Source organism: Pleurodeles waltl, chromosome 8, assembly GCF_031143425.1.
Source record: "Pleurodeles waltl isolate 20211129_DDA chromosome 8, aPleWal1.hap1.20221129, whole genome shotgun sequence".
Classification (NCBI taxonomy): Eukaryota; Metazoa; Chordata; class Amphibia; order Caudata; family Salamandridae; genus Pleurodeles; species Pleurodeles waltl.
This window is the reverse complement of record NC_090447.1, coordinates 162948058-162969758: the sequence shown is the minus strand read 5'-3', so window position 1 is coordinate 162969758 and position 21701 is coordinate 162948058. Positions and strand designations below refer to the sequence as shown.

Below are 21701 nucleotides of genomic sequence, written 5' to 3'. Positions count from 1 at the left end.
GATCCTACAATGTTTTCCTACAGAAAATAACAGCTGAAATAAAAGAAAAATGAAATTGAGGTGAAAAAAAAACAGCCATTTCTCTCCACGTTTTACTCTGTAACCTTTCCCTGCGATTTCAAATGTTCAAAAGCAATTTACGGTTACGCCTTCTGGACTCTTCTGATTGCAGGTATATATAGAGCTTGTAGGTTCATTAAGAACCCATAGGTACCCAGAGCCAATAAATGAGCTGTATCTTGCAATGGGTTTTCATTCTATAACGGGTATACAGCAATTAATTTGCTGAAATATAAAGAGTGAAAAATAGGCATCAAGGAAACCTATGTATTTCCAAAATGGGCACAAGGTAAGGTGTTGAGAAGTGGTGGTTATTTGCACATCTCTGAATTCTTGGGTCCCCATACTAGCATGTGAATTACAGAGCATTTCTCAAATAGTCGTCTTTTTTACCCACTATCTTACATTTAGAAGGAAAAATTTAGAGAGAGACAAAGGGTAATAACACATGTTCATCTATTCTGTGTTCCCCTAAGTCCCCCTCACTTGTGTGGGTAGGCCTAATGGCCGCGATAGGAAATGCAACATGGACACATCACATTTTAACTTTGAAATCTGACGTGTTTTTTGGAAAGTGCTTAGCTGTGGATTTGGGCCTGTAGCTCAGCCGGCACCTAGGGAAACCTACCAAACCTGTGCACTTTGAAAGCTAGACACCTAGGGGAATCAAGGATGAGGTGACTGGTGGGGCTGTCACCAGATTCAATTACCTAGAAAGCCTTTGTAAATCACAGAATTTGGCCAAAAAAATCACTTTTTCCTCACATTTCGGTGATGGAAAGTTCTGGTATGCCCCAAAACAGAACGTGGACACATCACATTTTCCCAAAGAAAACTGACCTGTGTTTTGCAAAATTCATAGCTGTGGATTTTGGCCTGTAGCTCAGCCGGCACTGGGGAAACCTACCAAACCTGTGCACTTTTAAAAACTAGATACCTAGGGGAATCCAGGATGTGGTCACTTGTAGGGCTCTCACCAGGTTCTGTTACCCAGAATTCTTTGCAAACCTCACAATTTGGCAAAAAACACACTTTTTCCTCACATTTCGTTGATAGAAAGTTTAGGAATCTGAGGGGAGCCACAAACTTCCTTCTACCCAGCGTTCCCCCAGGTCTCCTGATAAAAATGGTACCCCACTTGTGTGGGTAGGCCTATTGTCTGCTACAAGAAACGCCCCAAAACACAACGTGGACACATCAAAATGATCTGTTGCAAAACTTCCTGTTTTTGCGGGGGTGGGGGAGCACCTGCGTTTTTGGTCCCAGGTGTGGCCAACATCTAGGGAAACCTACCAAACCCAGACATTTTTGGCTTCTCCATGTTAGGGGCAACCCAGAGTTCAGATATTCTAATGGAAACCTTTCAGCTCCAGGCTGCTGCATTATTGGCACATCAGTGTCTTCCTCTAAAACAGGCCCTTCATCTGCACTGAGAGTGGCTTCCTCTTCATAAGATTCCTCTTTGACAGAAAATTCACTGCCAGAATCTCTCACTTTCTCCACTGCCTCAGATGCAGTCAGTCTCATAATCATGATTACAAGACGACTCAAAAAGCATACCAACAACCTGCTGAGCGGTCACCCTGCGGCTAGCCATGATCCTTTCTAACAACAAATGGATTGCCAACAACAACCAGCTCTGTCAAAAATAAGTAATAAACAAAGTGTGGCTTTATCACAAAGAGTGATGTACTAAAAAGCTATACCACTCACTTGCCTGAAAAAGCTAGACTCACCAGCAACAACTATGCACAGATACAGCAATCACCAATGATATCCCACTAAAAAGAAAAAAGAAAAGCAAATTAGACATAAGACAACACAAATATCATTGTGCACAAATCTAAGGACAATTTCACACACAATCCTGCATTTTGTACACCACCTACAAACACGTCATTCATGCATGGCAACAATACTCTTTTGCAGTAAATATTTTTTTCTTACCTAAAACATGAAACTACGCAAACTGCCAAAACTGCAAGGAGCCACAGCAAAGGAAGCAAAAGCTTTGAACTAGAACAAAAAGGAGAAATAAACTGTTATAATCACAAATGCTTCACCAGTTGACAAACACCGCACCACCAAGCATTTAGAAATTTTCCCTGGTGTCTAGTGGTTTCTGCCCCATCGGGGGCAGATGAGCCTACAAAAAATAGGCCGATCTGCCCCAAAGAGGGGCAGAAATGGCCACCATTTGTGTGCCCCCCTTGGTGGGTGACCCTTGACTCAGGGGCTGTACCCCACACTTAAAAACTAAATGACTGGTGTCTTGGTGGCTTCTGCCCCGTTGGGGGCAGATGAGCCTAAAATAAATAGGCCGATCTGCCCCCAAGAGGGGCAGAAATGGCCATCATCGATGTGCCCCCTTTGGGGGGTGACCCTTGCCAAAGGGGCTGCCCTCCACACAAAACACACACACACAAGATCCCTGGTGCCTAAGTGGATTCTGCCCCACTTAGGGGCAGATGGGCCTAAAAAAATAGACCATGGCCAACAGTTCTGTGCTCCCTTTGGGGGCGACCCATGCCAAAGGGGGCACCCCCAACACCAAAAAAAACAAAGAAAAATAATCCCTGGCATCAGTGTGGCTTTTGGGCCTAAAAATAATAGGCTGATCTGCCCCAATGGGGGGGGCAGAAATGGTGTATAACAATATGGCCCCCTAAAAGGAGCGACCCTTGCCCAAGGGGTCCCCCCTACAAAAAAAACACACAAACAACAATCCCTGGTATCTAGTGGGTTTTGACCCCCCCCCCCCACTCCCTCTCCCCCCAGGGCCAAATCGGGAAAGAAAATGGCCGATCTAGCCCCACGGGATCGAAACATAGAAAAATATTTAGCCCCGAGGTCAGCGACCCTTGCCGAAGGGGTCGCTGCTCTAAAATTAAAAAAAAACATTCCTGGTGCCTAGTGGGTTTCGACCACTAATGCTCCAAGGGGAACTACCCTTCCCTAAGGGGTCTCTCCCCAAAATTAACAAAAAACATCCCTGGTGCCTAGTGGGTGGATTCCTGCTCACCTGCGATTATGGAGCAGTAATCCATTCAAAACTGGCACGGGGAAAGGAAAAACTCTTTCCTTTCCCCCTGTGTCTCCGCCCCAACCACCCCCAAGAAGAAGGACTCACCTGTTGAGCGTCCTCTCTCCTAAATCACTGTAAGCAAATGGCTTTGAGCGAGTCCCCGGCAGCATTTGATGAAGTCGGCGCGCTGTGAGCATGCCAACGTCATCAGATCGCCACGGGGGGTCCGAGGTGCAAGGGGAAGCGTTTCCCTCCCATCCCTGACTGGGGGGTGGGAGGCCCATGGGGGGAGCGCTAGTGCTCCCCCTTGGGCCAGGTGCAGGACGAGCTGGTCTCGCCCTCTGCACAGCAGCGCTTTGCCTGAGGGTGAGACCAGCTTGTCCAAGGCACCGTAGGGGTTAATAAATGTCATCATTAAGGTGACTTGAACAACAGTGGTTGGTCTGGAAAGCAAACAAAGGCTGAAAGGGGCAACCAGTAAAAATTTTCAGTGCCCACTGCAAGGTCTTGCTGGGGTAAAAACAAATCACACAAAAGAACATGACAGCTTCCCTTAAAATGGGTCAATGTCCCAGACACAGCACCGAGTTACGATTCTCTGCCAGTACCCAGGGATTTCATGAAAGGCTGTCTGGTGGTGAAGATTACATTTACCACATCCTGCGGCAGATCGAAAGCAGTTAACTGCCACCACCTCATCTTCATGTATTGAGGTGTAAGTTGTCTAGGTGTGGGTAGAGGATTCTGCCCTGCTGCTGGGACAAGAGAGCCTCCCAAAGTTGTAGTCTGATCAGAGCACAGATGCTAATGCTCAGGAGCTCCAGGTAGCACATTCTCATGGCCCAATCTGGAGCCACTAGGATGACGTGTGCCTGGACTTCTGTGATCCTCAGAATATGAAGGTGTTCAGGAGTCCCTTGTTCTAGTCCAGACAGAATGCATCTTCTAACAAGCGTTCTTGCAGAAACTCCAAGGAGCTGAATTGTTGACATTGTAAGTTCACTATGGTAGCAAAAATATCTAGACACGGGTCTCCCCACTGAATGTGAGATGCCTTGCACCACATTGAGATGTAGATGCCACTTGTGATCTGCCAGACAATGTCTGCTCAAATCATTCTCACTAGCAATCAGGGACTCTGCCAGAAGGTTGGGGATCAGAAAAATGCTCTGATGCTCTAAGCACCTCCAGAGGTACAAAGCCCCTGACACAGGACCTAGGTTCCCACTCTGCCTTGCTTGTTGTAGTACCACGTGACAGTGGTTTTGTCCATGAGTACATGCACATTTATGAAGACACCCAATGAAGTCAAAAGTTCCATCATTGTCTGGATGTAGTCCATGCCTGACTGTTGCAAGCCCACCTTCACCAGTCAGGTGTAGAGGTAAGGAAACCAGGACCTCTCAACCTCCAAGGCTGGACAATGACCACTACCATCACTTTCGTAAACACCCTAGTGAAGCTGAAGGGGAGCATGGCAAACTGAAAATGCCTCTGGCCCACCTTGAACCGGGGGGACTGTTGGATGGGTACATAAAATATCAGAGGCAATGAGAACATTTTCAATTTGTCCTTCCGCAAGAAGGTGTTCAGGAATCAGAGGTCCAAGATAGGCTGTAGGCCCCGTCCTTTTTTGTGAAGAGGATATAGTTAGGTTAACAAGCCTGGTATTTCTCTGAGTCTGGTACCCCCTACATGTCACCCATGGTGAGCAACAGAAATGCCGCCTATAGCAGGATAGGCAGATAATCTGCTGAAATTTGTTGTGGTTTTCGAAGAATACTGGAGGTGGAGGAGTGAAAAGGTAGGGCATTGCTTGTTAGAACAATTTGCAAGATCCAACTGTCGGATGTGATGGATCACCAACATAATAGAAAAATATGAATCCAGCAACCCAATGGTTCGGCATGTGCTGTTAAGGGCAAACTAAGGCAGTTAGTTGACCGTTGTAGGAGGGGAAGATGGGTCCGGGGCATGTTGCCTGCTGCATCTGCGGCCCTGAAAAGACTGAGATGTCTGCTCCATCACTGATTGAGAACGCTGTCTATACTTATTTATCAGCCCTCTGTAATCGTCCCTATTTTTCCAGAACTGGTGCAGAAATTTCTGGCAGGGGTTAACAGTCCCAAAGAATGCATTGTAGCTCTATAATCTTTAGAATGTTCCAAAGTGGGGCTTTCTCTCTAAACAGTGAAACCTATCAAAGGCCATGTCCATTAGTGATGACTATACTCTGCAACCGCATCGGGGTATGCCTGTGAAGGAAAACACTGATACCTACAGGACACCAGTGCAATCCATGGTGGTAGCCATGCTGGTGCGGATAACATACTTGGGGCTAGATCTACAAAAATGTGGTGCATCAGTTCTGATGCACCACTTTTCTTGCACCGCCCGGCCCCACCTAACGACACCATAGTTGCACGTATTAACAATGCAGTGCACCATGGCGCTCATTTCCACTGATGCTATTGGGGCGCTTTGCTGGATTAGTGCCATAAATTATGGCGCTAGTGCAGCAAAGCACTGGGGAGACTCATAGGTTACTATGGGCCCGTCCCTTTAATGCCTGCCCATCGAAGCCATTAAAAATGATGGAAAAAATGTTGCAGTGAAGTCTTGTAGATTTCACTAAGCCATTTTTTACGAGCTCCCTGATTGAGAACGCCCCCGTGCATATATTATACCTGGGGTAGGTATAATGTGGCACAAGGGGATACAAAGTGGTGCAACGCTAGCATTGTGCCACTTTGTAAATATGGAATGGGGCAATGGCCTCCTTAATGCCACATTTGCGTAAAAAATGATGCTAGTGTGGCACAAGGGCCTTGTAAGTCTGGTCCTTGGTCACTTCATGCCCATCAGGTATAGTCTGAGACAGAAAGGGATGAAGATCCTCGGAGACAGCTTGTAACATCTCACTGGCCATGTCCAAAAGGGCATGTGCATATCGGCCTAACAGACAGAAGGCATTTATGGATCACAGTGGCAAGGAAGCACAGGAAAACACAAGTTTTTGAAAGGCGTTAATCCTTTTGGATTCTCTGTCAGAGGATTTGCTGGAAATGAGTTAGGGTTTACCTTACTTGTTGAGGTTTGTACTATAAGGCTCTCTGGGGTGGGGTGTTTGGTCAGAAAATCTGGTTACCAGGTCCCTGGGAAGCCACTGAAGTATCTGTGAGGCATCCTTAAATGAAGGCAAGGGATGAGATTTTGCTGCACCATGCTGTAGGATTTCCATCAAACACTTGCCTTAATCTCAGTGGAGGGCCGCTGCAATTCTAGTACTTTGGCTGCCCTCAGAACCACCACAGCAAATAAGGCACTTCCTTGCATTTGTTACTCATGACAAAGTAAGCTCTGTCTCAGTACAGGTAACAGTCCCCATTGCATTTTGCAAACCATTGTATAAGGCATCATCAGTGTATTGAGGAGGGAGCAAGACATCCTCCTCCTCCTTATCATCATGTTCATTACCCTACTCTGGCACAGAGTTAGAATCTGAGCTAGAAAATAAAATATAGCTTCTGTTGATAGCTTTGATGTGGAAGAGGCAGAGGGTGAGAATCAAGGTGCAATTACATTTGTAATTTCACAGTGCAACATCTGTTGAGCTTGAGTTGTTGGTTAGGGATCTGATATCGGTGTTGGCACTAGATCATTCACCAGCATTGGTGTCAGTGTGGTGGGAATCATGACTATGGTGGAAGCCTATGCTGTATTCAATGTTTGCAGGGGAGAGAGGGCACCTGCAAGGGACCCTCCAGCAGTAATCCAACTAGAAGCCCCTGTAGTTCCCTGGAGCCCAAAGGTGTAGCAGAGGGAACTGAAAGTGGCTGAAAATTTGCAACATGGCATTTTTGAAGGCCTTGAGCTGCTGCACAGTTGACCAGCTGGGAAAATAAAGGTGCATCGATATTAACTGAGTGATTGACTCTGTGACTGTTCAAGCTTTGCTTTATCATGCTTGTGTCTTGCAAATTTTGAATTACTTTGACAGCAGGAAGTGGAACAGTCACAGGAATCGCACCATCACTGGGACAGAGTCCGGCCCACAACTGGAGTGAATCAAAGCAAAGGACACAATGTGTTTATACCCCCTCATCTGCTAGTCTCAAAACACCATTGGGTGAATGAGGTTGCACTTACCACATGACTTTGAGTTGTGTACAACACAGACACCTCTCATGAGGCTCTGTGACTGACATCTGCTTTCAGCAGTCATAGTATGGCTTGAATGCTGTCATTTATGACAACATCTTGCCCTAGATTCAGGAGCTGAGCTTTGGATCTGCATCGGAAGGCCCAGAAAGAAAATGACTGACATTAGTGTTTAGTGGTGATGCCACCTAGCTGTGTGTGCTGCAAAAAATCTCTGCATCCATTCCAGTGCCTGGGAGAGATTCTAAGATGAAAAATCTGTGACAAGAAATATGCATCAGAATTATATGTTCGAGGAATGTGTGGCTGTAGATACATACGTTTAACAACATAATTCCGCCATCTCATGTTAGGCTTGGATGTGTGCAAGCTGTTTTTCATTGAAGGAGTCTTTCGAGTAACGAAGAATGGGGACTCTTCTTGCTAGTAAAGAGCATGGTCATCAGCTCTATTGTTAGATTGTTTTCTTCCTTCGTTGTGCTTCGGACAAGTGCTCTACATCTAGACATTGTTGTTTCCTAGTCAGCAGATGTTAGAAATTGGGTCTCTAGTTGGCAGAGGTTTGCACTCTGTCGAATTAGGGACCCCAATCCCAGCCAGGGCAAGTAATATACACACTAAAAGTTTACCTGTGCTCACCCTCTGGTAGCTTGGTACAGAGCTGTCAGGCTAAACTAAAGAGGCAATGTGTAAAGTAGTTGTGCACACTCACAAAGTGTAAAAACCACAAAAGGACTTCACACCAAAAAAAAAAAAAATAGCCAATTTTTATCTGAGTCAAACAAGACCAAAACATGAAAATATCCAACATACACAGGTCAAGATATGAATTTTTAAACATTAGATGAAAATGCAGTGCTTAGAATACGAGAGCTCCAACAGGAACTATCTGGTCGCGCTGGACGGGGGAAACTTCAATAGTGCAGACAGCCCTCTATAGAGCGCGGGCATGATACAGGAGTCTCGCAGACCCGCTGACAGTACTGTTGTTGTGTTGCTGCTCAGTGACGATGCATTGATCCAGAGGAGGGGATGCATCATGCTTGCAGGCAATGCGTCATTTCCTGATCGGACAATTTTGGTGATGCATCGAGGGCCAGAAGCGTTCTGGTTTTGATGCGTTGGTGCTGTGTCGGCTTCAGTGCAGGCAGTGCAAAAGCAGCGTTTCTGTAGCTGGATGCGTCAGTTCCAAGTGGTGCACCAGTGTTGTTGCTGTTGTTGTGTCAGGTCTTGTGCTGCAGCACCACACTCACTTCCAAGAGCCCAGGACTGGATATGGCACCAATTTGCAGGGCAGCACTCACAGCAGAGACCCATGTGATGGTAGCAAGATGCAGGTGAAGTCTTTGATATTCACCTGGCCAAGGTTCCTCCAAAACAGGAGCCTCAGTCAGGCCATTGGAGAACCTTTATATTGCAGAATGTAGAGAGTTAGATCCAGTCCTCTCACTCCAGAGCAAGAAGTAGCAGGCAGCAGGCCAACACAGCAGAGCAAACAACAAAGTGGCAGTCCCTCCTGACAGCCCGCCAGTCCTTGTTCCTGGCATAATGTCCTCAATCCAGAAATGTTCTGATTATATGGTGTCAGAAGCTCAGTACTTATATTCGAATATGCCTTTGTAGTAGGGGAGACTGCAAAGAGTGGTTTTGAAGTGCCCCAGTTCCCTTTTAACCAAGTCCTGTCGGCCAGAAGGTCTGTGGGGGGTTATCAGTCCTTTGTGTGGGGTCAGGTCACTACCCTTTGAAGTATATCTGAAAGCGCCTCCACTCTTCCTGTCCAGGAAGATACATTAGTTTGTGGCTGGAATGCAGGGGCAGTTGAGTGTCTTGTATTTATGGCTGTCTGGATGGAATGTACAAAGGTAGTTGTCACCTAACCTTACACAGACCATATGTGGATCGGAGGCAGGCTAAGGCACAGGATGGTTAAAGTAAGAAAATACTAACTTTCTAAAAGTGGCATTTTCAGACCTGCAATTTACAAAACACCTCTACCAAAGGATGTGTTTTTACATTGTGAGTCCAGAAACACCAAACTCCATTTTTCTGTCATTTCCCAATTGGACATTACACTTAAAATATGTTTCAAGTCTATCCCAGTACTAGCCAATGGGAGAGATAGTCCTTGCTATAATGAAAAACAAATTTAAGAGTTTTTCTCTATCTGGATCAAGAAAGATAATGAGACGACCAATGCTATGGGAGTGTTGCAAACACCACTGCAACGTGGCTCCTTTCACTGCTCCCCCTATTGTTGACGTGCAAAATCCACCTCCACAAACCCATCCACATCCTACCAACATCCCCAGGTACAAACCACCTTGTCCAGGGGATACTAGAGAGGCTCCTAAAGTCACAACAATTATATGGGCAGAGACATGATAGATTTTACAAAATCCTCTGCCACCGTAACAAACTTTGACTTACCAACCATCCCCCTGCACACAAGGGGACGTCTACAACAGTTTTTCCCCAGCTGGCAAAATATTAACTTCGACCAGTGGGTGTTGGATATTATCCAACATGGTTATTGCATAGTGCTATTGCATGGTGCTCATTACCACATGTCCAAACATTTCACTGCGCAGACTCAAACTCTTACTACTACTACTACTACACCTACACCTACAGTTACTCAAGGAGAAGGTTCAAGTACTTCCCTCAAAAGATATCATAGAACCACTGCCATTACAAAGCACTGCACAGGGGTCAGTTCTCTCTACTTCCTTATTCCCAACAGGGAATAGGTTTATAAGACCAATCTTGGATCTCAGACCCTTAAACAGATAGATTCTCTAAGAGCACTTTCACATGGTGATTCTACAACATGTCTTCCCATTGTTACAAGAATGTGACTTTGTGGCAGACCTGGATCTCAAAGATGCCTACTTTAACATTCCCATTCACCTGGCACATCACTAATTTCTCAGGTTCCTCATAAATGGACAACACTTTTAATTCAAAATGCTTGCCTTCGGGTTTACAACCGCTCCAAGTGTCTTTACCAAATGTCTTGCATGGTAGCAACCTATCTACGCAGACAAAGCATACACTTCTTCCCCTATTTGGACGATTGGCTCATCAAAAGCTCATCTCATCAAAGGTGTTTCCAACACAAGCAAGCTACCATACACCCACTACATCAGATGGGGTTCACTATCAGTGCAGTCAAATCACACCTCCAGTCCCTCCAAATACAGCGTACTCTGGAGCCATCCTGAACTCACAATTTAGGCTAGCTTATTCCAATTCTGCCCAAATCCAATCTTTTCAGGCACTATGGGCCAGATGTAGCAAAAATAAAAATTGCGACTCGCATTTTGCGAGTTGATGCGACTCGCAAAATGCGAGTCGCAAATTGGAATGTCAGAAAAAAAAGCGATCCGATTTTGCGACTCGCAGCCGGACTCGCAACGCTGTGTGCGAGTCCATAGTTTGCGAGGTCGCTGTTTGCGAGTGTGCAAAAAACGAACTCGCAATTAGCGAGTGGGTGTCGCAAATTGCGATTACCTTCAAAATTGCTTGCAGGTGCAGCAGAACACTCCAGAAAGCATACCAGAACACTCCGGAAACACGTCAGGTGGCTATGTTGTGGAGGATGGCGCATGCGACCACAATTTTGAAAGCGGTAATGGGGGTGTATTGGAGGGCGCCTCCACTGCGGTGGAGGCATCTGAATCTTGCCTTCAGCAGTCCGAAGGTGCGCTCGATCAGGTTCCTGGTCCTCTTATGCGCACTGTTGTATTGCCTCTCTGATTCAGTTCTGGGTGTTAAAAACGGAGTCATGATCCAAGGCCTGAGAGCATATGCACTGTCACCTGTTGGGCACAAAAGTACACTGTTAGGAAGTCCAGATAGTCGTGCACAGTGACCTGTGTGTATGTCTGCAAGTGTCTGTGGCTCTACCTAGGAGGTAACAGTCTCCAAATTCCCCACGTTCCAGGCGTTGATGCATCTCACTATGCCTAAAAATGTATGAGTCATGGGTACTGCCAGGAAACTTAGCTACGATGTCCGTGATGACATAATGGGCATCACAAACAACCTGTATGTTGAGTGAGTGGGTACACTTCCTGTTGCGGAAAATGTGTTCCAGATTAGCAGGGGGGCATATTTGAATGTGTGTCCCATCTACACACCCTATGACATGAGGAAAGTGGGCAATGCGGTAAAAGTCCAGCTTGGTGCTGTTAATTTCTGCCTCATTCCTTGGTAAGTATATGAAGTGAGACATGTGCGTGACTAAGGTATCTAGGAATGCCCTGAGGAACCTTGACACTGCACTTTGGGATACCCCACCTGCCACGGCAATGACCCCCTGATAGCTCCCTGAGGCCAAGAGGTGCAGTGCGCATAGTACTTGCACATGCGTAGGGATGGCGCAGCCACGCAGAGTCTTGTGTTCTAGCTGTGGTTTCAGTAAATCTATTAATTCTAGAATGGCTGCGCTGCTAAGGCGGTATTTGTCATAGATCGCCTCTTCAGTTTGCTGAAAAAAGAGTCTGCCTGGTTCTATATATCTTCTCCTGTCTGTGGCCCCTCCTCCTCCTCTGCTGGGCTGCGTAGACTCTCCTCCTCACTGCTATCAGGTATATCTCCGCCATCTTGAGTAAGCCAGATGCCTTCTGGGTCCCCTTTTATACTTTGGTAATGGTTACCACCTGCTCTGAGTTAGTGGTAAATGGGTCATGCAAACTGGGCTTTTTGCGACTAGTCGCAATTTGCGAGTTGCAATTGCATATGGGTTGCGACTCGCAAATTGCGACTTGCAATTTGCGGGTCGCAAAATGGGGTCGCACCGGATGCGACTCGCAAACGGGTCCCATCGCTTTTTGCGAGTCGGAAATGGGCTTTTTGCATCCCATTTCCGATTTGCACTGTCGCAAATTGCGATTCGGCCCGTTTGCGAGTCGCAATCGTTTGCTACATCTGGCCCTATGACCCTAATTCCAGCCTCACCAGCAGCTAACCATAGGGACAGTCATGTGCCTCCTAGGGATGATGGCCTCATGCATAGCCATAGTGTCCTATGCCTGACTTAAATTGTGCCCATTGCAGGAGTGCCTAGCATGACAATGGAAGGCCAATAGGAGGATCTAATGTTGGTCGGCAGACAAGCTTGTCACTCTCTGCAGTGTTGGAATTCCAACAATCTTCTAAAAGGGCAGCCTTTCATGGACCCAGGTCCTCAGAGAACCATGACAACGGATGCCTCCCAGACGGGATGGGGAGCACACTCGCAAGATCTAACTGTCCAGGGCCACTGGTCACTCAGCCAGAGACATCTCCATATCAATCATCTGGTGTTGCTATCTGTTCATCTAGCGTTCAAAGCCTTTCTCCCACATCTGATTAGAAAAGTAGTCGTGCTAGAAACAGACATGACTTCCATGTACTACTTTCAAAAGTAGAGGGGCACCCGATCACCACAGCTCTCTCACCTAGCCCAAACAATTTGTAAATGGGCTCTTCAATACAACATTTATCTGTTAGCAGAATATCTCCCAGGAGTGGACAATTACTTTGTAGATCTCCTCAGCACGAGGCGTCAGCAAGTCCACAAGTGGGAGGTGAACCCACAGGTTCTCCACACATACTTCCAACACTGGGGTCAACCACAGACAGACCTGTTTGCCACATGAGAAAATGCAAAATGCTCAAACTTCACATCCAGGTTCCAGCAACCTCAGTCCAAGGGCAATGCTCTATGGATGAGTTAGTCGGGGATATTTGCTTACACCTTTCCACCTCTCCCACTGCTTCCGTTTGTGGTTTGCATACTTCAGCAGACATCCCTCACGCTCATCCTACATGGGTATGACAACCAAGGTTCACAACTCTTCTAGAACTCTCAGTAGTTCCCCATGAGATACTGCCGAACAAGCAGGACCTTCTCACAAAGAATCATGGAGAAGAAATCAATCACCCATACCCGAGGCATCTCAACCCTTTCACCTGCTCCTGAAGCCCTAGAGTTTGGGTATTTAAATCTCCCTTAACCATGTATGAACATTTTTAAAGAAATGCGCGGATCCACTACTCATGCCTTTTATACTGCTAATTGGAAAGGATTTGTTCACTATTGCGACTTTGAAAACTTTGACCCTTTAGCCACAAAGCCTCAAGCTTTTGTATGATATTTATTTCATCTATATACATCAGGACTAGCCTTTATGTCTATACGGCTACACCTAGCGGTAATCGCTGCATATCTCCAAAACAGACAACACACTTCTGTTTTCAAAATTCCAGTCATCATAGCCCTTGTAGAAGGGCTGAAAAGAGTCATTCCACCGTGAGTGCCACCTGCTCCCACATGGAACCTCAATATTGTACTAACAAGACTAATGAGCCCTCCTTTTGAGCCCTTACACTCCTGCCATTTCCAGTTCTTTTCCTGAAAGATTTCTTTTCTCATTGCTATTACTTCACTAAGACACATCAGTGAGCTTCAGGCATTAACCTTGGAAGAACCCTTCTTCCAATTACATAGAGATAAGGTGGTACTACAGACCAATCCTAAGTTTCTACCAAAGGTGGACTCTCAATTCCACCTAAATCAATCTATTGAATTACCAGTTTTTTTTTTAGCCTCAGCCTTATTTTGTTGCAGAAAGGGCTCTACATACCTCAGCTGTTAAACAAGGCCTTATGTGCTATATCAACAGAATCAAGGCCTTTAGAATGACACCTCGTTGTTGCTTTCTCAAAACCACACAAAGGCAGAGCCATATCTAAAGCCGGCATTGCATGATGGATTTTTAAATGTATACAAACGTGCTATTCTAAAGCAAAGAGAACTCTACCTGTCCCTCCTAAAGCTCATTCCATTCGTAAAATAGGAACATCAATGGCCTCCCTTAGGCAATATACCTATAGCTGGCATATGCAAAACAGCTACATGGTTTACACCACAAGCATTTACCTAGCATTACTGCGTAGATGTGCTGGCTCGTCAACAAGGCAATGTGGGCCTAGCAGTTCTGCGTACACTATTTCAAACAACTGTAACACCCACCAGTCAGCCACCACTTACAGAGAAGGACTGCTTTACAGTGTATGCTAAGTATGTGTATCTGCAGCCACACATGCCTCAAACACAAAATGTTACTTACCCATTAAGCATCTGTTTGTGGTGTGTAGTGTTGTAAATTCATATGTGCCCACCCTCCTCCCTGGAGACCTGTGCTTGTTACAGATATTCATATACATCATCACAGCTTTATTTTAGCATGGACACCTTACTATACTACACTGTGCTCCACATTCCATCCACACCCGCTTTGCTGGAAAACTATTTAACAATGGAGTAAATGAGGAGGAGTCGCCATACCTCGTGACTCGAAAGACTTCTTTGAAGAAAAACAACTTGCACACATCCGAGTCCAACACTAGATGGCAGAATTATACTAAGCATGATAATCTATAGCAGTACATGCCACAAACAGATGCTTACTGGGTAAGTAACATTTCCCCTATTACTTAATCTGAAAACAGGTTACCTGTACTTTGTAGCATCTGTTGCAATGCACAGCAGTGCACAATTATCAAAATCAGGGATACATTAAATACTGTGAAAGCAACAAATCCAAAATAGGTCAAAATGTCAACATCCTGTTCATCAAATATATATTTTTGGTCATCTTTTATCCACAGTATATTTTTGCACATTTATGCACCCCCCCACCAGCCATGTAACCAATGATCCATACATGCCAAATCCCTGGACAAATGGACATATACTTACATACAAAGTAAAACACCTACATCTATAAATGCACACACAAAACAACATTTAAATAAACATCTACACACAGAACAAAATAGATGCAGGCACTCATGTACAGATTGTAACAGAAAAACAAGTAAGCATGCACAAAATTCAATATTTATAGAGGCATCTAATGACAACATCAACACAGAGAGTCAGACAAGGGTAGCAAGCCTAGTTGCAGACAACATACACTTGTGCATCCATCCACTTTTGTTTGCATGCATGCCTGAAAATACTTTGTGACTGTGACAGTGATTGTGCTGTCTGTGTAGGTATGTAAGCCTCTCTGTGTTGACTTGGACTTGAGCACTGCTACACATCTTCTTTATGCATGTATAAATGTATACCTATGGACGTGTATGTCTATGTTGTCCTGTGTGTGACTTTTAACCAGTGTTGGTCTGTATGTCTGTATATGCATGATATCTGTACATCTTTTGCTTAGTCAGCAAGTGTGTAAATATTTTTGCATATATCCATGTTTCTTATATGCCTCTGGTTAGGCACTCTAAATCAAAGCAAAACTGGCTACCAATGAATGCTTTTTTAGGTTTGCCCTATGAAATACATGCTGACATCGGTAAATTGTGCAATTATTTTTCTATTGCTCCCTTGCCAGTATAAAATACTGCAAATTGGTTACGAACCCGGTGCATTAATGCATTTATTAATATGATGAAAATGACTTCTCGTCACATCTAAATGCAAAGCACCCAGCACAAACATGGGTGCAGGGAGCTGAAATAACTCTTATTTCAAAATTATTTGCCAGGGCCTAGGCCCATATAGCACTGCTAAAGTAATCAGTTTTATTTCACTAAAAGACTACATTAAGGCCCATATTTATGGGCTTTGTGGTGCATGGCAGTGCAGCAAGTCACCTTGCTGCACTGCCCTGCGTCACAGGAAAAGAGCAGGAATGTACCGTATTTATCCAATACGGCGCATTCCTGTCCTTTTTCCCTGCTCTAGCACGAAATGGGCTGCCTAGCGCAAACCATAGTGCAAGGGTGCCTGCGTTGCATGCATGGTTGTTTTTATGCAGAGAGGGACACCTTCCTGCACAACAACAATCTCTCGAGTTTTTTCCTCTTTCTATGTGTGCTGCTAGAAAGAGAAAAAGCAAGGGGAAATATTTATCCTTGTTACTCTTCCCCCGGGAAGGCGTATCTGTTTTGGCTGCTTTACAAGTTCTTCTAAATCGAGAATGCATTGAAATCTATGGATGTTGCATGGGAACACCAATGCAACATCCATGGAAATGCCTCCCTGGTGGGGAGTAATGTAACATAGCGATTTGTGCTACGATACATTACTCAAACTTTATGAAGCCACACAAGCCACGCAGGTTGGCCATGCGTGGCTTCATAAATCTCATTTAAGGTTTTCATCACTCTTACACCACGTTGCCTGGTGCAAGAGTGACGAAAATCAGACCATAAATATGGGCCTAAGTCTCATAGTCTGAGAGGCATCTTATCAAGCTGGCATTCTGAAAAGGCCCACAAATGTGTCCTTCAATAGGTTATTTGTTTCATATCTGGTAGAGGTGAATGAGATATTCATCATTCCACAGTTGACACAAACATAAACATAAGGGGCCTGATTGCAAGTGGGTCAGTGAATTGTGGGCCATGGGTAAACCCCTGTTTACACATAGATCATAATTAAGAGTTTGAAGGTATTTAACGTATCCGATAATTATCAAATGCATTCAATAATTCAACCTTCATTAAATTTTGGTAGGTCATACCTGCCAAATTTACCATGGGGAAAGCATACATTGTTTACCATATCATGAGGGGGAAACGTCCTGAACAACGCGTTGGGAACAATGCGGACATTTCCCACACAAGCTTAACCATGCTTGAAGGAACAACGCATGGCTTTTTCTCTGCCTTAACCACTCATGGGCTGAACTATGCTTTTGCGTGGTTAAGGCAGTGAAAAAGGCAGAGTGGATCGGGAGAGGATGCAGTCAGGTTGGGGCAGGGTTGGGGGGTAGTTTTTAGGGGTGAGGGTGGATTAAGGGCTTGGAGTGGGGGTTCGGCTATTTTTTTAGGGGCCCGGGTGGGAGTGTCGGGGTAGTTTTGTTTTAAGGGGCGGGGAGGTCAGGGTAGTTTTGTTTTTAGGGGGAGGTGGGGGGCTTGGGGTAGTTTTGTTTTTAGGTATGGGGTCAAGGTAGTTTTCTTTTTAGGGCAGGTGGGGGTTGGTTGTTTTTAGGGTGGGTTAGGGGGTCAGGGAAGGTTTTAGGGCTCAGGGTGAGTGGGGGGGTTTCAGGGTAGTTTTGTTTTTACTGGCAGGGGTGAGGGGTCGGGCTAGTTTTGTTTTTAGGTGTGGGTGAGGGCCGGTCACTGTAGTTTTGTTTAAAGGGGTGGGGGTTGGGGTAGTTATGTTTTTAGGACTGGTGGGGGGGTTGGTTGTTTATAGGGCAGGTGGGGGGTCGGGGAAGGTTTTAGGGCTCAGGGTAGGTGGGGGTGTTGGGGTACTTCAGTTCTTAGGGGCAGGGTGGGGGGTCAGGCTAGTTTTGTTTTTCGGGTGGGTGGGTCAGGGTGTTTTTATTTTTAGAGGCGGGTGGGGGTCAGGGTAGTTTTGTTTTTATAGTGGGTGGGGGGGTCAGGTAGTTTAAGTATTAGGAGTGGGGTACTTTTGGGCCTTAGGGTGGGTGAGGGGGTCAGGGTAGTTTTGTTTTTAGGGGTGGGGGTCGGGGTATTTTTGTTGTTAGGGTAGGTGGGGGGTCGGGGTAGTTTAAGTATTAGGGATGAGGTACTTTTGGGCCTTAGTGTGGGTGGGGAGGTGTCATGATAGAACTACGCATGCCGTTCCAACACATACCTTTACTAGGCATGCCTTTACAATAAAAAATAGTTGTAAAGGCATGCGTGGTAACAATGTGGTTGTTCCGACCGCATTGTTAAGGCATGCGTGGTTCCCGCATGCATTGTTCCATCATATAACCATCATGAGGATTTTGGTGTGTTAAAACACCGAGGGCCTGAATTAAGAAAAGTGGTGCTGCACCCAGTGCAGTGCCACTTTTCTTGCGCCCCCTTAGCGCCCCCCTAACACCACCATGAGTGAGCCGTATCTAGGATATGGCACACCATAGCGGTAATTAGAGGAACTAGCGTCAAACATTTTGACACTAGTTTAGAGCTTTGCAGGATTAACGTCAAAAATGTTGACGCTAATCCTGCAAAGTCCATTGAGGCCCATGGGAAACAATGGTATGCCTCCTTTTAACGCCAGCTCTGAGCAGCCATTAAAAGTGCCGACAAAAATGACGCAAGAAATCTCTTAGATTTCTTTGCGTCATTTTTTCACCCCCCACCCCCAATGGGGAACGCTCCCTTTGCATGATTATGCCTGGCGCAGGCATAATGTAGCGCGAAGGTTTACAAAGTGACGCAGTGCATGCATTGCACCACTTTGTAAATTTGTCACCGTGATTTTGGCCTTGTTGGGCCACATTAGCGTAAACAAAATTACGCAAATGTGGCATAAGGAGCCGCTAGGGTCTCTTAAATCTGCCCCCAAAATCGGCATGTTATTTCCCAGTAACTCACAGTATGTGCTATTCATCGCACCAGATAAATTCCGTACCTTGTGGTATTATTATTTATCAGATGCGCTAAATAGCACCTCACCTAGTAATCAGGGGCCAGATGTATCAAAGGATTTTACCCATTCTATTTCTATGGGAAAATGTGTTTGTACATATGGCCCCAGGTATTTCAGCACTTGCATGGAGAGAGAGAGAAAGAGAGCTCACGCTCTTGTCTATTGATGCTTGCTACCATCAAATTGTGTTTATGTAGACAACTTTGTGGCAAATACGTGTTTTCAAAGGTTGTTTTGCTGATTTTAATATTTTTTGCAGAAAATAATTGGTGAGGAATACCAAGCACTGAATTCACGTCTTTCTGTTGGACGACCGTGCTGGAAAACGTTATTTCAGGAACTTGCCAAATGTAACAGACAGTAAGTAACAATATACAGATTATTCAAGAAGATGTATGTTATAAACACGATAAATTGGTGCATATGTGAAATCCAAGAGGCCCAATTTATTTTCAAAAAAGTAAACTTGCTTCTCATTTGTGGCGGCTCTTATGTCTTAGCTATTGGTCCCGACGTTATCTCTCAGACTGAAAACCTCAGATACATATCACTGTTCCACGAAGTGTGCATTTGTGGTGTTTATGTAAAGTGCTGCATGCCACTAATGGTAGTCTTGGACGCTTAGGCAGAGGGGCCCTAAAGATAGGGGAAAAAGGGAAGGAAGAAGGGAAAAATAGAAAAAACTTGGCAGTAGATAAAACAACAAATATTGGAGTGCAGTTGAGGGTGATTAGTTACAGGAAATCTCTTTGTGATCTGACCAACATAGAAAGTAAATAAGTTGTTGGACCGCGGCTTTTCTATCAATGCACCCAAGAGCTGGAACAAAATCCCCATATCTATTAAGACCGCCGCAACGCTGCTCCAATTTAGGAAAAGGTTAAAAGGTTGACAATCTTCTGCAAAAAACATTACATCACCATGCATTAGCAGTCCACACAAAAGCCATCTTTCCTATCACTTGTTGATTGCGTGCTTGCCTTTGGCCATGTGCATCGCTCTACTGCCTCTGGCTTGGTTTGCGCTATAGACATACCACATGCATAACTACAAACGTATATGAAGAACTCTAACAAATAACTCTTTCAAGGGCCAAACCAATTTTTTTAAGATGGGGATCCAATTCATTGAACCCTCTCTCTTCTCCAGTAGTTTGAATGTCTTAAACATGATTTCAAATTCATGCAAACCTGAAATAATCTGTTTGGCTAATTACCAATCTACGTTCGGAGGAAGCCGCTTTTCTTCGTTTTGTGGAATTTAGATGCATAAGAGGTGAATGCCCATGCATGTGCGATACCTCGGGGAGACACTGTTGAATGGTTGATAAAAATGTCGATAATACCTCCTCAAAATCAGCGTGCAGTGGGCATTGCTCAAGGACACTGTGCCTGAGGCCAACATCACAAAGTGCATTTTATGTAATACTGTTCCATGATTAGTACTTGTAAAGCGATTATTTGTTACAAAACCCCTAAATTCCACACTGCGCACTCATCTTCTTTAGGTATAAATATATACCACACAATTTGTAAGTACATTTTTTCCTATTTCGCACATATGTGAAGCACACATTGCCAGCATACTTCTGTATTTTTCATTAACATTAGAAATAAAGCAAATTCAATTTGATCTGTTTTGGTCATTATAAAACGGGTTTTTCTCCCTTCTCCTAATTCTTTTTGAGTATCTAATTTTAATTAGCCCAGTGGAAGGCATTCTCTGAAACGCATTGGCTACCTGCCCCAATGTATATAGATAAAATTGGTATTGACACAATCAATCAATCAATCATGGATTTGTATAGCGCACTAATCACCCATGAGGTTATACAGGCACTGACTCCGGGAGCTCGGTGTGTCAGTCAAAGAGCCATGTCTTGTGAACTTTTCTGAATTTCTTGTGGGGGGGGGCATTTCTGAGTTGGATGAGCAGGCTGTTCCAGGCTTCTGCAGCAAGGTCGAAGGAGGTGTGGCCTCCGCTGGGCCTGGAGGGCAGGTGGAAGCTTTCTAAAATATTTCTCCATAACTGCCATGCTAAAGATCTGAAAGCGACTTACCAGTTGACCCTGCCGCCAAAGGCCAGGAGGAAGTGGAATTAATGCAGAAGAATGAGCTAATTTTAATTTGGTGTGCAAAAGAAATGTCAAAAATTCAGTTGCAGAAGGCACATCCTGTTCTGCTGAAACTTGTTGCAGTTGAATGTTTTTCACACTTCATTTAGGCTCCTAAATTTAGTTCCAGAAGGGCGGGTATAAGTGAGCAAATTGCATACGGATAACATTCAAACAAACCCATATTTCATGAGAGTGCTGGGGAATGGATTTCTCCATGATGAAAATGTTTTTTTTTCTGGTGGGTAGGCATATAAGTAGATTAATATGTACACTAATGTTCTATTCACAATGCAGACTCCAGTATGTAAGTTGCCTATGTTTGCGTCTGCTCAGCAATGGCACTCATTATATTGGGCTTGGGCAATTTCTCTGCCAATGGTTGGCACCTGCAAGTGCAACACCGAGGCAGTCATTGAACGGTCTAGTGCTCGCTAAGACCTTTTGATTTTAGTGAAATAATATATATAGCATACTTGCTTATACTGGCAGTCAGCAAGCCACTTCATTCAATGGTCTGTTGTAGTGCCATTCAAGTAGTTCTTTCACCCACTAAGTCATACAGCAGTAGGGCAAAGGGTCAGTCCACATCAACCATTGGCTAACTCAACTGTGCGTGACATCATTCAGCTCTTTCACTAGAAGCATATCTGCCCATAAATACCATTTGCTTTTAGTAAAATGATATGCATAATATGCTTGCTTATATGGGTTTTTAGCTGGTCCTCTTCATTCATTGGTCTGTTTTGATGCCATTGACATTTTTCCTCCATTCATTACAGCATACAAATGGACAATAGGTTAGCACACTTGAGCTATTGGCTAACTTCACTTTTAGTGACATCATTCTGGTCTTTCACAAGGAGCACATTCACATACAAAGTAGTCCCCTTGAGTGCCAGATATTACCATGGCAATTTGTGCTTTTTTAAACTAAAGAAATATGT

The 21701-nt window shown here is 44.8% G+C and overlaps 1 protein-coding gene across 2 annotated transcripts in view; it reads left to right on the top strand.

Moving 5' to 3' along the window:
- NOX4 (NADPH oxidase 4) overlaps positions 1-21701 on the top strand; it is a 759149-nt gene that overhangs the window by 722628 nt on the left and 14820 nt on the right. For both annotated transcript variants that reach the window (XM_069204008.1, XM_069204009.1), the window contains one exon: positions 18901-19001. In XM_069204008.1, the coding sequence (XP_069060109.1) occupies positions 18901-19001 (101 nt within the window). The remainder of the gene's footprint in view (positions 1-18900; positions 19002-21701) is intronic.